The 16,100-nt window shown below is 45.5% G+C and overlaps 1 protein-coding gene across 1 annotated transcript in view; it reads right to left on the reverse strand.

The window, feature by feature from the left end:
* The window catches only part of NAA60 (N-alpha-acetyltransferase 60, NatF catalytic subunit), a 224,393-nt gene that overhangs the window by 105,333 nt on the left and 102,960 nt on the right, over positions 1-16,100 (reverse strand). The window contains 1 exon segment of the mRNA XM_033915110.1: positions 12,911-13,026. Coding sequence (XP_033771001.1) covers positions 12,911-13,020 — 110 coding nt within the window. The 5' untranslated portion in view covers positions 13,021-13,026.

Consider the following 16,100-nt stretch of genomic DNA (forward strand, 5'->3'; position numbering starts at 1 on the left):
CCATTCACCGCCCCGTCACCGTCCCCGCAGGATCCATATAAGCCTTAGTACTGTAATATTTAGCTTATTCCTTTCTTATAAATCAAAGTTCCTGCTGCTGAACTAGAGAAAGAGATGTTCAGCTGGCAGGGCTTTGTTTATAAATTTTTATCAACACAACTAATATACTACTTTATCCTAAAGCAAAAAATAAATAAATATAATTTTTTTTCTACCTTTGTTGTCTGGTTTCTGCTTTCCACATCTTCTCATTCAATTCCTTCCATCCACTGTGTGTCTTCTCTCTGCGTCTTCCATTTGCTGTTACTGTGCCTCTCCCTTCACCCTCCCCCAATTGGTCTAGCACCCATCTTCTTCCCTCCGCTCCCCCATAGTCTGGCATCTGTCTTCTTCCCTTCCAGCATCTTCTCCCCACTCTGTCTTCCACATTTCCCTTCAGGGTCTGTTCCTCTCTACCCTCTTTCAATATCTGTTCTATTCCTTTCCACCACCACCTTTCCCTCCCTCCTTTACAATCTGTTCCTTTCTACCACCCTTCAGCTCCTCTCGCGTGGCCTATCTATCTACCTCCCTCCCTCTTATTTTCGTGGCATGTTACAATGTAATTTGTGCAAGCCGCTGGAGCCTGCGAGCTCTGTCCCTGTCCCATTCCCACAAACTATCTCGCTTCTGTGTTCCTATTTTCCCCATTTCTAATATCTCTCCTATGTATCTGCCATTGCCCCCCCCCCTGTGTCCATCCCCATGGCATGTCCCCTTTATGTCTCTGTCCCTATGCCCCATGCACATAATTCCCCCTCTTTCTGTTACCTTCCTCTGTCCAGATTTCCCCTATCTTCCTCTTCCATACCAGCGTGTCTCTTCTTTTCAACCCCATCTAGCTTCTTTCCCTCTTTCTCCCCCCCCCTGCTTCTAGCATCTGGCTCACCTGCCTGTCTTCCCCTTTCTTTCCTGCTATGGGTTTCTTTCTTTCCCTCTTCATCCCCTTGGCCCAGAATTTTTTTTCCTTTCACTCCCTCCTTCCTAGTATGAGCCGGGAACAAACGCGATCTCACGGTCTAGCAGCCCCCACCTACCCGATCGCAGCGTTTAACCAGCTCCCTCCCTCCACCTCACCTTACATTCTGAGTTTGCCGGCTTCCTTTTTCCCCGAGCCGCACGTGTTTAAAAAGACGCGCACGCGCGGCTGCGCGAGTCCATCAAGCTTCTCCTCTCCTGCAACTTCCTGTTTCCGATTGCGTCAGAGGAGAAGCTTGATGGACTCGCGCAGCTGCGCGTGCACGGCTTTTTAAACGCGTGCGGCTCAGGAAAATGGAAGCCGGCAAACTCAGAATTTAAGGTGAGGTAGAGGGAGGGAGCTGGCTAAACGCTATGGGCTGGCTAAACGCTAATGCCTCACTGCGGAGACAAGACCATTCACTGCTCCACGGGCGGTGAATGGCCTTGTCCCCGTCCCCGCAGCGACTGTTATTTTTCATTCCCCATTCCGGCGGGTTACCCGCGGCTAAACGCGGCTAGCCGCGGGTAACCGCCACCGTGTCATTCTCTAATTCAGACTTATACTTGCATATCAATGTAAAATGGAGAAGAAAGAAGTCAGTGGAAAACAACTACTCTCTACCTCTCAAGCAATATGAGTGGTGGTTGACGTCACCCATATGTGAGAATATCTGCCTGCTGTCGCTGGATAACACCTGTTACAGCACAGTTACTTACTGTAACAGGTGTTATCCAGCGACAGCAGGCAGATATTCTCACATATGGGTGACGTCAACCACGGAGCCTGGATGCGGATAGCTTCACAAGCAGACATGCTTGAAGAACTTTTAGAAAGTTTGCAACTGCTGCACCACGCATGCCTTCCACCCGAGGTAGGGTGCACGTCTCATCAGTTCGGATAGCTAGCTAAGAAGCCAACCAGGGAAGGTGGGTGGGTTGTGAGAATATCTGCCTGCTGTCCCTGGATAACAGCTATTACGGTAAGTAACTGTGCTTTATCCCTGGACAAGCAGGCAGCATATTCTTACATATGGGTGACCTCCAAGCTAACCAGAATGGGATGGTGGGAGTGTTGGCAATTCAGGAGAATAAATTTTGTAAAACTGTCTGGCCAAAGTAGCCATCCCATCTGAAAAAAGAATCCAGACAATTACATTATATTACAGATTTCTATTCCGACATTACAAAAAGAGTTATAGAAGGAGTGTTACAAAGTTAGATCAAAGATCGTTTCCAAGAGTGGGTCAGGTAGGATCAGGGGTTAGGGAGAGGATGGTAAGAAGAAAGGTATTCATAGTTTTAAGCCTTATTCAGGGATTTCTTGATGAATATAGTTTTTATTTCCTTTCTGAACATCTTGTAGTCTTGGTTGGAGATTTGGTTATCTAGTTTTGCTGCTTGAGTGGCTAGTAGGCCGTTGTATAGTTTTTTCCATTTTACTTCTTTGATTGGGGGGTATGTGAATGGGGTGTGTGTTCTTCTATTCCTGGTAGAGGTAGTTTGGATGAAGCGGTTGTTTAGGTAGATTGGGCTGTCTCCGTTTATACTTTTAAATAGTATACAATAGAATTTAAATTGTATTCTTTCCTGGATTGGAAGCCAATGTGAATCGATGTATGCCTCTGTAATGTGGTCATGTTTCTTCAATGAGTAGACGAGTCTCAGAGCTGTGTTTTGAATTGTTTGTAGTTGTTTAATCATTATTGCAGGGCAGGGGAGGTGAGAGGTGAATGTATGAACCGAGGACCAAGTGGCAGCTTTGCAGATTTCCTCAATAGGAGTAGATCTAAGGAAAAATACAGATGCTGCCATGGCTCTAACTTTATGCGCTGTGATTCTACCATATAAATGTAGGCCAGCCCGAGCATAAGAAAGAGATGCCAGAAGCCACCAGTTGGAGATGGTGTGCTTGGAAACTGGATGTCCCAACTTATTTGGATCGAAGAAGACAAAAAGTTGAGGAGAAGATCTTTGTGGCTTAGTCCTTTGTAAGCAGAAAGCCAAAGCACGTTTGCAGTTCAGAGTATGAAGAACTGTTTCTCAAGGATGAGAATGAGGCTTTGGAAAAAACACTGGAAGAACAATGGATTGATTTAGATGAAATTCTGAAACAACTTTTGGTAAGAATTTAGGATTAGTACGGAGGACCCCACTTCAACCTGATGTACTTCCAAAACACTTCCAGATAAACCCGACTAAACTTAACAAGCCAATGTAATTTTGGAAAGTTCTCTGTAATGTCGCTGTCTGCATACAATCTCGTCCCTTGTAAACTGCTTAGAACTGTTTGTGATATGGCGGTATATAAAAATAAAGTTATTATTATTATTACTGCCATGATGGAATACTGTGAAAGGTGGGTCTGCTACTAAAGTTTGTAGCTCACCAACTCTGCGAGTAGAAGTGAGAGCAATAAGGAAGACCACTTTCCGAGTGAGATATTTCAGATGAGCTGTACACATTGGTATAAATGGAGGCTTCATCAACTAAGCAAGAACAACATTGAGAACCCAAACCACTGGAGGTGGTTTGAGAGGTGCTTTGACATTGAAAAGTCCTTTCATAAATCTGGAAACCACAGGATGAGCAGATAAAGGTTTTCCTTCTAGTGGCTGATGAAAAGCAGCAATTGCACTAAGATGGACTCTAATGGATGTGGATTTGAGGCCTACAGATAATCCAAAACTGAAGATAAGGAGATAGACTGAGGCTCCTTGTTACGAAGGGCGCATCAAGCAAAAAACCTAGTCCATTTCTGATGGTAACATTGCCTAGTAGTAGGCTTTCTGGAAGCCTCTAAAATGTCTGCTACAGATTGAGAGAACTGGAAATTGGCAGTAACATAACATAGTAACATAGTAGATGACGACAGATAAAGACCCGAATGGTTAATCCAGTCTGCCCAACCTGATTCAATTTAAATTTTTTCTTCTTAACTATTTCTGGGCAAGAATCCAAAGCTCTATCTGGTACTGTGCTTGGATTCCAACTGCCGAAATCTCCGTCAAAACCTACTCCAGCCCATCTACACCCTCCTAGCCACTGAAGCCCTCTCCAGCCCATCCTCCCCCAAAAGGCCATATACAGACCGTGCAAGTCTGCCCAGTACTGGCCTTAGTTCAATATTTAATATTATTTTCTGATTCTAGATCCTCTGTGTTCATCCCATGCTTCTTTGAACTCAGTCACTGTTTTCTTCTCCACCACCCCTCTCAGGAGTGCATTCTAGGCATCCACCATCCTCTCCGTAAAGTAGAATTCCCTAACATTGCTCTTGAATCTACCACCCCTCAACCTCAAATTATGTCCTCTGGTTTTACCATTTTCCTTTCTCTGGAAAAGATTTTGTTCTACGTTAATACCCTTCAAGTGTTTGAATATCTGAATCATATCTCCCCTGTCCCTCCTTTCCTCTGGGGTATCCATATTCAGGGCTCCCAGTCTCTCCTCATACATCTTCTTGCGCAAGCCTCCTATCATTTTCGTCGCCCTCCTCTGGACTGCTTCAAGACTTCTTATGTCCTTCACCAGATACAGTCTCCAAAACTGAACACAATACTCCACATGGGGGCCTCACCAATGACCTGTACAGGGGCATCAACACCTTCTTCTGGCTGCGCCTCTCTTTATACAGCCCAGCATCCTTCTGGCAGCAGCCACCGCCTTGTCACACTGTTTTTTTGCTTTTAGATCTTCAGACACTAATCACCCCAAGGTCCCTCTCCCCATCTGTGCAAATCAGCTTCTCACCTCCCAGCATATACAGTTCCTTCCGATTATTAATCCCCAAATGAATTATTCTGCATTTCTTTACATTGAATTTTAGTTGCCAGGCATTAAACCATTTCTCTAACTTTTGCAGTTACGTTGAAAGGTACAAAGCTGTCGGGTGCAGAGACTGCAGGTTGGGATGAAGCAGCGACCCTTGACTCTGTGTAAGCAGAGACAGAAAAATTGGTAGAAGTAGTGGCTCCCTGCTGCTGAGTTGAAGTAGAAGGGAGAACCAAGGTTGTCTGGGCCACTGAGGAGCTATGAGAATCATGGCGGCATGTTCGTGTTTGAGTTTGATGAGTGTATTGAGAATGAGAGGAAATGGAAGAAATGCATACAGAAACTGGTTTGTCCATTCCAGAAGAAAAGCATCTGCCTCAAGGCGATGAGGAGAGTATCTCCTGGAGCAAAACTGAGGGAGTCTGTTGTTGTGGGGAGATGCAAAGAGATCTATTTGAGGAGTTCCCCACTGAGAAAAAATATGATGAAGAAGCGACTAAGTGAGTGTCCATTCATGAGGCCTTGAATGTAGATGGCTTTCAGAAAGATATTGTGAAGAATTGCCCAATTCCAAACCTTCTGAGCCTCCTGGCAAAGGGGAAGAGATCCTGTTCCTCCCTACTTGTTGACATAGTACATGGCTACTTGATTGTCTGTACGAATGAGGACTAAGTGATCAAGAAGATGATGATGAAAAGCTTTGAGAGCATTGAATATCGCTTTGAGTTCCAACAGATTTATGCAACACCGACTATCTGTTCTGAACCAATGCCCTTGAGTACGGAGACCATCGAGATGAGCCCCCTAAGCGTAGGTTGAGGAATCTGTCATGAGGACCTTCTGATGAGGGGGTGTTTGAAACAGTAAACCTCTGGAGAGGTTGGAAGAGAGCATCCACCAGTGGAGAGACTGTCTCAACGAAGGAGTCACTGTAATATGCTGAGAGTGGTTTGAAAGCCTGCGCCCACTGCCAAGGTCCACTGAAGAATTCTGAGGTGAAGTCTGACAAAAGGAGTCACGTGAACTATAGAGGCCATGTGACCTAGGAGAAACATCATGTGTCTCGCTAAGAGTGAAGTGAGGGATGATACTTGTTGACAAAGTTGAATGAGAGCATCCTGACTTTGTTGAGGAAGGAATGCTCTGAGTTGCACAGTATCCAGTACAGCTCCAATGAACTGTAGAGTGTGAGAGGGCTGTAGCTGGGATTTTGGAAAGTTTATTTCGATCCCCAAACTTTGTAGAAACCAAATAGTCCGTTGGGTCCCTACAATAACCCCCTGAGATGTTGAATCTTTGATGAGCCAGTCGTCCAGGTACAGGAAAACCTGAAGACCATGGCTGTGCAGAGCTGCTGCTACTACTACTAGGTATTCGGTGAACACTCTTGGAGATGATGCCAGGCCGAAGGGTAGCACTCTGTATTGAAAATGATTTCCCACCTGAAATCTGAGAAACTTGCGAGAGGCTGGATGAATGGGAATGTGAGTGTAAGTTTTTTTGAGATCTAGAGAGCATAACCAATCGTTGTGATCTAGAAGGGGATATAAAGCTTTGAGATCCAAAATAAGTCGCAGATCCCCGTCTTCTTCGGGACAAGGAAGTAACGGGAGTAAAATCCCGTGCTCTGCTGTTCCAGAGGAACTTTCTCGATGGCACAGAGAAAAAGCAGGGATTAAGCTTCCTGAAGAAGAAGGATGGTCTGCGATGGATTGGAAGGATACTCTCTTGGGGGAAGATCTGGTGGAATCTGGATGAAGTGAAGAGAGTAACTTTCCCTGATGATTGTGAGGACCCAGAGGTCAGATTTAATTAATTCCCATCGCTGGTAAAAATGATGGGGATGACCACCAATGGGGAGAGGAGAGGACAGAAGCAGAACGATTGAGGTTATGTTCTGTGTTAGATGGTCAAAAAGACTGAGAGGCCTTGGGTGCAGCAGGGGTCCGAGGTTTACGCTGCCATTGCTATTGCTGCTACTGCTGTTTCTTAGGAGGCTGCCTTGAATAAGGTGTTGACTTTTGAGGATAACACCTCTGGTAAGATGGAGGAGGCCTATAACTCTTAGTGGTGAAAGGCTTTGGCCTGACTATGGAAGCAAATGACTTCTCATGCTCAGATAAGCGCATTGTAGCTGCCTCAATAGAGTCAAACTCCTCATTGCCCTCGCATGAGATATTGGCATGAGATTCGGGTGCATATCTACGGTGCAGAGCCAGGCAAGACGGTGCATCACCACCAAGAACTCATTGACTCTAGAGGACATTTCAAATGCATCATATGCAGTTTGAACCATATGCATGCGAAGTTGATCCAGAGCAGTGTTCCCTCTAAGCGGGCGGGTGTTGTGAGCAAACTTTTTTCACTGTGAGCTAAAAATATCGGGCGCCAGCAAGTTATGAGCCAAATAAATATGTTGCTTTCTACCACAGAACTTCCTTACGTTTGTATGGAATCTATCCCCTTTCAACTTTAGAGAGTGCCCTCTCGTTCTCCCTGCCTTAGCTACTAAGTCTATTCCCTTCAGTACCTTGAATGTTTCTATCATGTCCCCTCTCAATCTCCTCTGCTCAAGGGAGAAGAGGCCCAGTTTCTCTAATCTTTCGCTGTACGGCAACTCCTCCAGCCCCTTAACCATTTTAGTTGCTCTTCTCTGGATCCTTTCGAGTAGTACCGTGTCCTTCTTAAAGTACCAGTGCTGGACGCAGTACTCCAGGTGAGGGCGTACCATGGCCCGGTACAGCAGCATGATAACCTTCTCTGTCTCTTCAGTCCAGCATCTGCCCCTTCCATTCACTGTCTGTCTTTCCCTGCCATCTCTCCTCCTGCCCCCCCCCCCACCCCCCAATTTGGTCTAGCATCCATCATCTTCCTTCTGTTCCCCTCATGGTCTGGCATCTCTATCCTTCCCTCCCCCCTGTGGTTTTTAGCATATCTCTCTTCTCATTTCCTCCACTCAGATCTGATCATTCTCTGCTCTCTCTTCCCTTTTCTTCTCTGGTCTTCCTTCTCTATTTTCTGCCTCCATCTAAATTAAATTCTTTCTTACTATTTAGTCCCGTTTCCCTCTTTTCACTGTGTCTACACACAGCTTGTCACCCCTTTCCCTCACCCCTCCATTATCTTACTATTTTCTTCCCCCTTTATTTATCTCCTCCTTCCATCCAGTATGTGTTCTTTCCCCACTTCCATTCAGCATCTGCTCTCCCTTCTCAACTGACATCCATCTGCCTTCTGCTCTCTCTCCCTTCTTCTCACTTCCATCATCTGTCCCCTTCTCTCTCTCTCTCATCTCCTCCATTCCATCATCTGCCCCTTCTCTCTCTCTCTCTCTCTCTCCCCCCCCCCCCAACTTCCATCATCTGCCCCCCTTCCCCTCACCTTTGTGGGTCCCTTTCTTTCCCCTGAGGGTGGCTCATGTCACAGGGGAAGCTTTGGCCGAGCAGAACCGCTTGATTGACAGTGGAACTTACTTGATTGATGTCGATGCTGGGGCCCGTTGCCGTTTGAAGGAAAAAAAAAAAAAGGTGGAAAAAAGGAACCTGTAAAGGCGAGAGGAAGGGAAACCTCCAGGACAGCTGCTTTTTGCCCTCCTTCAGCGGCCCAAGAGTTCAGACCAGCAGCGGCAGCTCTGTATGCTTTTAACTTCGGCACAGAGCTGCCCCTAATCAATAGTTTAGCGCGGTTTCATGAGGCAGCCTCGGGGCCTTTGATAGCCGGCCCGCTTCGATGATGCGATGTGGGCCGGCCTAGCAAAGGCCCCGAGGCTGCCTTATGAAACCGCGCTAAACTATTGATTAGGGGCAGCTCTGTGCCGAAGTTAAAAGCATACACAGCTGCCGCTGCTGGTCTGGAGGTGCGGAGACAAGGCAGGAGGCAAACGCGGTGGAAGGCAGGAGTCCCGGCGAAGGCAGGAGTCCCGGCACAGCGACTGCAACAGGAAGTTGCAAGTCAGCTGACGCCGGCCTTTCGTTGCGGCGGGGACCGAATCCTTGGCGGACCGGCAAGATTTTGTTTGCGGACCGGCGGTTGAAGAACTGTGCTCTACACTGTGTGCGCTGTGACGAGAAACTTGTGCGCTGCGAGGTAATATTTTGTGCGCCCGCACACCCCAGCGCAGCTTAGCGGGAACACTGATCCAGAGTGTGATGCATGTGTTGAAACTCTGGAAGTCGATGTTGAGGAAGATACTTGAAAAAATTAGGCATTGCGTTGACCAAATGCTTCAGATAAGAAGACAAAGTTATAGCTCAAAATTTGGTTTGTCATCATCGAATTTTGATACAGCCAATGACCAAACTTGTCCATAGTTCTTCCCTCTCGACCAGGCGGAACTGTGGCATAAACTATGGCAGGATTAGATCTTTTCAAAGAGGATTCAATGAGAAGAGATTGATGTAATAGTTGAGACTTCTCAAATCCTTTACAATGAACCATCCTATATCGAGATTCCATCTTTGCTGGCACAGCAGGAATGGAGTATGGTGTATCAAGATTTCGCAGTTTGAGAAAGAATGCCATTCATGTGTAATTTGAGAGAATCCCTAGGAGGATGAGACATACCCAGTTCTTCCAAATACTCCTCGATAAGCCTTATTGGATTCTGGCATTTGTTCTAATCTGGCCTTCTGCTTTCTCCAGTCCCTTATTTGCTTTTCGCTAATATCAAATTCTTTGCTTGCAATTGAATTATTGCTCTCTTCTGCTCTTAATACAACTTCCGATTTAAATGCGGCATCATATGACATCTGTTTTCGTGTTCCCATCAAGACTAGCCACTCCTAAAAGAAAGCAATGTATAGAAAAAAATGTAAAGATTGTTCATATGGGAATTGTTGTAATGCACACTACATGCTAAGAAGCTCATAGGTATAAAATGTGCTTCTTGACATTCAGCATGTGTAACAGTAATTCTGTGCACAGGTACTGGTAAATGGTAGAGAATAGTGAGAGAAGTTAGAGCAAACATTCTATTAGTCTCAAAAAAACCTTGCCTCTTTCTTCTGCAATCCATGAAATAGTACTGTAAATCAGTGTTATTCAACCTTTTTATACCTATGGACTGGCGGAAATAAAATCATTATTTTGTGGATCGGCACTGGTCCGCGGATCGGTGGTTGAAGAACATTGGGCTAAGTCGTGGGCCAGACCCCGCCCATCTCAACCCCAGATCCCGCTCCCATAATAGTACAAATTTAACACTTTTTTCCATATATACACACAATATAATCTTATTAACAACACATAATGGTTAACTACAAAATTAAACTACACAAAGCACACTCTGTATGCTTCTCAACATTCATTCCTACCAGAACACATTTAACTCCTATGCAAACACGGGACCACAAACTAAAAATACTAATATATACAAACAAAACCCTAAGATGCAAGATTTTGCATACAGTACAACCCCAGAGAAAAAGAAACATTTCTTCCTGAACAGTGCAAACTAAAAATACTAATATATACAAACAAAACCCTAAGATGCAAGATTTTGCATACAGTACAACCCCAGAGAAAAAGAAACATTTCTTCCTGAACAGTGCAAAATACAGACAGCAGATGTAAATTCTCAAAACTGACACAATTGAATCACTAAATTAAAAAATAAAATCATTCCCCCTAACTTCGTTGTCTCCCTCCCTCCATATTGTGCCTTACCTTCTGGCCTGCTCCTGCCTGACTGTTTTATGTCGCCCCCCCAGTGTTATCTTCAGGCCGGCTCCCTGTTCCTCACTCACGCAGTACACAAAGCCGCGGCCAGCGGCTCATTGCATGTCCCGCGCCTCATCTAGAAACCTTCCCTCTGAATTAGCGATGTCAGAGAGAAGGCTTCCGGTTCAGGTGCAGGACGCATGGAGCCGCTGCCCATGACTTTGTGCACTGAGGCAGTGAGGAAGAGGGAGCCGGCCAAAAGATAACGCCGCATTGATTGCATCGCGGACTGGCAACTGAAGAACACTGTCTCTGGCCCAATGCACGTGTTGGCACTGTGAACTGGCAAAAAATTTCTGTGGACCGCCATTGGTCTGCAGACTTGCGGTTGAAGATCACTGCTGTAAATGACTCCCAGATGACCTACACATCATTGCCTTTCATACACGCCCCCCCCAGATGACCCACATCTTTGTTCTCCATATACCAGTATCCCTCCCCATAGCGTCAAGAAAACAATGCAATTGAAAATGAGTGAACTTTCTGATCAAGACTGTTTTCTTTTTCTTACAGGTTATGAACCCAGGGCTTTGAAGCAAATTTAAAAAATTCACATTTTAACCATGGTAAATAGTGGAGGGATTCTCTCCTTATAAATTGGTACCTAACTCCTCCAATTTTACATTATTTCATGAACTGAATTGCATGGGGTTAGGATCACCACCCCCATAAGGATGATGGCACCAATAACAAAACAGTGAGGACTGGGAACAAGAAGTGCATCAGCAATACATTTTAACAACCAAAACAGTCCCACAAATTCAACAGCAGCAATAAATTTTAATCAAAAAAGGTCCCACAAATTCAACAGCAGCAATAAATTTTAATCAAAAAAGGTCCCACAAATTCCAAACAAAAACAAAAAAAAACAATGCTTTATCCTTTCAGCAATTAATAGGCAGCCAGCCTTACCAGTCTGTGCTCCAAGCCACAGATGCCAGAAGACAAAAAAAAGCTGTTTGCCGGTATGCCGATCCACGTGGGGCCTTGAGTATCTGTGCATGCTCAAGGCCTGCCGACGCCTGCCTTCTGTATGGGTCAGTGCTGGTAAGAAGAATGCCGACATCAGGGGTGGGAAGCAGCCCTATGGAAAGCACCATTGGCGTCATCAGAAGACATAGCCAGAAAACGAACAAAGCCACAACCGCCAGTGCACGCCGATCCGGTGCGGGGCCCCGAGCATCGGATTCCTCAGAGGGAGCACTAAAGACCCAAGCAGGAGCTGGTTAAAAAAAAAAAAAAAAGAAGAATGTGTAATGGGAGAGGGACAAGCCATCAGAGGAGGGGCGGGACCGCAGCAGAGGAAACAGCTCAAAGCACTGCAGTCCTTTTGGGGGGGGCAGTCCTTCAGGGGGTGGGACAGGCCTTCAAGGGGGGAACAGGCCTTTAAGGGGGGGGGAGGACAGGCCAGGGACGGTGGCATAGGCCTTCAGGAAGGACAGGCAGGCCTCCAAGGCGGGGGGGAGGGGGGAACAGGCCTTCAGGGATGGGGGTACAGGCCTTCAGGGGAAGGGGGCCCTGGTATAGAAGTACAGGAGGGAGGGAAGGGGGTTCAAAGAGATGTGCATATGCCAGACTTTGGGGGGGGGGAAGAAATAATAAGTCTAAAAATAGAGGAGAGGGAGAGAGATGATGGACAATGGGATTTAGGGAGGGAAGGAACAGAAATAGAGAGAAGTTGGACACAAGGGATGGTGTGGAGGGGGGATAGAGATACTGGATAGGAGGGTAGTTGGGAAAAGAAAGGGAGAGATGGTGGACCCTGGGGTGGTGGGGAAGGAGGGAGAGATGCTGGATGAAAGGGTAGTTAAGAAAAGGTGGATCTGTGGATGGAGATGAAAAAAAAGAAAGATGCCAGACCTCCGGAGGAGGGAAGGGAAACGGAAGGGGAGGACAGAGATGGAAGATGGATGGTTAGCAGGGAGAAAGAAGAAAGAAGGAGACCCTGGCAAGCAAGTTATCAGAAGACAACCAGAGCCTGGGACCAACAAGATTTGAATAATGACCTGTCAACAAAAGGTAGAAAAACTAATTTTATTTTCCATTTTGTAATTACAATATGTCAGATTTGAAACGTGTATCCTGCCAGAGCTGGTGTTAGACCGCAAACGTGAGCTAGGATTTAACAGAGAGAGGAAAAGTCTTTGTTTGTTTATTTTGTTTACACCACAGCGCCAGTGTGGTTAGGAGAAGGCAAAGGGGGTGAAGAGGCTATAAAATAAACCTACAAGGATGTTTGAAAAAAACATCCAATTGGGCAGGAAAATCGAATCGAAAAACCAATTCAGTAGGCTGAATCGAATCAAAATTTTTTTTTCCTGAATTGGGCAGCACTAGTTTGCAGATCCTTCTTCCCCAGTCACCAATGACCTGAAAACCCACAAAAGGAGAAAATAAAATAAGAATATTCTTTGACACTTACTCAATAGGGAACCAATCACCACAGAGTTGTTTTATAGTATCTATGTCATCATGACATAAAAGGCGTAGTGTTGTTTCACTCAACGCAGTGGGGGGTACCTCCTCTGTCATTCACGCCTGCAACAAAAGGAGAAAGTCCTCATGAATTACATTAGTGATTTCTATTCCGTCTTTACCTTTTGATTCAAGGCGGATTACATAAGACTTGTTATGATAATAGGAAGATCATATTGTTAAGATATTAAGAAGTACTTAGGAAAAGTTTAAGCATTTTCTAATTTGTTAAGGAGTAGTTAGTAATTGCAGGAGGAGTTCAGAGTCTGTTTAGTTGTGTTATATTGGTTTTATGTATTTTTTGAAGAGTAGGGTTTTTGTTTCTTTTTTGAAGGTTTTGTAGTCTGTGGTCGAATAAAATATGAATAAAAACATGCAGAGAAAATGACACATCTCGATCAATAATTCCAAGTGGCTCCCCTAGGCAAGGCAATAAAACATCTTCTACAACCATAGTAGTACCTGTATACTGTAGTAATACCTGTAGTAGGTATTTTCCAAGGACAGCAGGCATTTGTTCTCACATGTGGGTGATGCCATTCATAGAACCCGATACGGACACTACTAAGTGCACTGTCAGGGCCGGATTAATGGGTAAGCCCAGTAGGCATGTGCCTAGGGCCCGAAAATATCATGGGGCCCCAGGGCTGGCATTAGGGGGGGAGCAAAAAGGCAGAGGGCCCCCCCCCGACTGTCTGATGAGGTCAGCTTCCCTCCCTCACTACCCTCTCGCCTGCAAGCTAACTGAACTCAGGCCGTGGGGCTCTAACACTGCGCGCGCTGGCTTCCCTTCGCATCCGAAACAGGAAATTACATCATTCATGTTTCGTTGGAGAAGGGAAGTCAGTGCGTGCCGTGTTAGAGCTCCATGGCCTGAGTTCAGTTCGCTTACGGGTCGTTACTATGGAAACAGCAGGATGCTTTCTCACCTGCTACCTGTCTCGGTGCATCTCCGCTGAGATTACCGGGCAACGGAGATGGGCCCAGACTGGAGAGGGAGATCGCAGGGATGGCAGACTGCCTGCCACACCCCGAGGGCGTGGCAGACTGCCTGCCACACCCCGAGGGCCACAGCAACTGGCAGGTAAACGCCCAGCATACAAGACTCAAGCAGTCGACTTCTAATTAATCACACTGGATGCCAATCGTTTTGGATTTTCTTCTCCTTCCTTAAGGTACATAAATAATCCTTACAGGAAGGAGAAAAAGAAAATCCAAAATGATTAGCATCCAGTGTGACTGACCATTCTACAAAGCCAGGATTTTATGGGCTCTCTTACAAGTGTAGCCAGTATTCAAAGGACCACTTCTAAAGTCCTCTTTTTCAATTTTTTTACCAGCACTCTAAGACCAACTCTTACTGAGCATCTGCATTTACCCATCACTTGCACATGGAGAGGGAAGGAGACAGAAGCCAGACCAGGTGCAAGGAAGGAGAGAGGGAGAGAAAGGAAGGAGAGAAAATGCCAGATAATGGAGGGGAAGGAGAGATAGAAGAGGAGAGCAGAGAGATGCCAGGGTATAAGGGAAAGGAAACTAAGGAGACAGATGCCAGACCAGAGGTAAAGAAAGGAGAGGAGATGCCAGAGCATTGAGGGGGAGGGAAAGATAGGCGAGAAAGAAAGGCGATAGATTCCAGGCCATGGGGTTGAGTGGGAAGGAAGGAAGGAAGGAAAGGAGAAGAGAGAGATGCCAGAGCATAGGGGAATTGGTGAAGACAGAAAAATGAAGAGGGGTGAAGCTGAAATGAATCATGTATAAAGGCGAGAAGGGTCACAGGACAGACAGCTTATTGAAGGGACAAAGAAAGAGGGAAATTGCCATATGAAAGAGAGAGAGAGGGCGGATACTGGATGGAAAGGGCAGAGAGGGCAGTGGATGGGAGGGTTGAGACAGAGGGTAAACAGTAGATGGAAGGGGTAGAGAGAGGGGGACAAATGCTGAATGGAAGTGTGGGGAAGGGGGCAGATATTGAATGGAAAGGGGTGAGAGAGGGGAATAGACGATGGAAGGAAGTCGAGAGGAGAAAGAAAAAAGGGCACATGCTGGATTGGGAGAAGAGAATAGAGTTAGATACTGGAAGGGATGAGGGAAAGAGGTGGCTAGCTATAGATAGACACAATGAAAGAGGGAAATTGAGGACTGAATAGTAAGAGAGAATTTAGACAGAGGCAGAAAATAAATAGAGAAGGAAGAACAGGAGGAAAGGAGCGGAGAGAGAGATGCCAGAGCAGGGGCAAAGGGAAAGGAGGTTTTATTTGTGGCCAGACCATACTTCTTGAGTGTGTAAACAAAACATGTCAAACTCACGGCCCACAACAAACATCTTTGTGGCCCAGCCAAAGTAATCCAATAAATCATAACTAGAATCATGAAATTTCTTCCACAATCCATCAGCGACAAATATATAAGCCAGTCGAAAACAATGATACAACGTACAAGTATAATCAGTTGCTTATTCTTATTAAGTACTATGATGCGGATACCTTTGGTACCCGAGACAAGTTTGCGCCTCTAGTCATAACGCACCATTTTCCCCCACTAATACTAGCAGTGAATCAGACGATAGCAATACCTATCACACCATTAGTCTTGTATTGACTTGATTAGTGCGCTAACAGGAAATATTTCGCCATCGGAGTACAATAAAAATACAAATAAGTGTATTTATGTTACACTTATTAATTTGTGCAATTATTCTATGTCTGGTAAGTTAATACAGTATTTAAGAAAAGATTGATTTTTATTGAAAATGTTTTAATTTTTTTGTGTTAACAATTACTCATTTATTTCAGCTCTTTGTATTCAGTATGTCTTTATTGAAACCGAATGGTAGCAAAACTAAGGGCTCCTTTTACTAAGGTACGCTAAGCATTTTAGCGCATGCTAACCACATGCTAAACGCTAACAAGTGCATGTTAGCGATTAGCTTGTGCGTAGATTTAGTGCGCGCTAAACACACACTAAAACGCATAGCGCACTTTAGTAAAACAGGGGGCAAATGAAAGATTGCTGATGGGTAGTGGTGAACGGCACCCCCTCCGAAATGACGGAGGTAATCAGTGGAGTGCCACAGGGCTCGGTCCTGGGCCCGATCCTATTCAACATCTTTATAAGAGACTTAGCAGAAGGGCTGC

Source organism: Geotrypetes seraphini, chromosome 11 (assembly GCF_902459505.1).
Source record: "Geotrypetes seraphini chromosome 11, aGeoSer1.1, whole genome shotgun sequence".
Classification (NCBI taxonomy): Eukaryota; Metazoa; Chordata; class Amphibia; order Gymnophiona; family Dermophiidae; genus Geotrypetes; species Geotrypetes seraphini.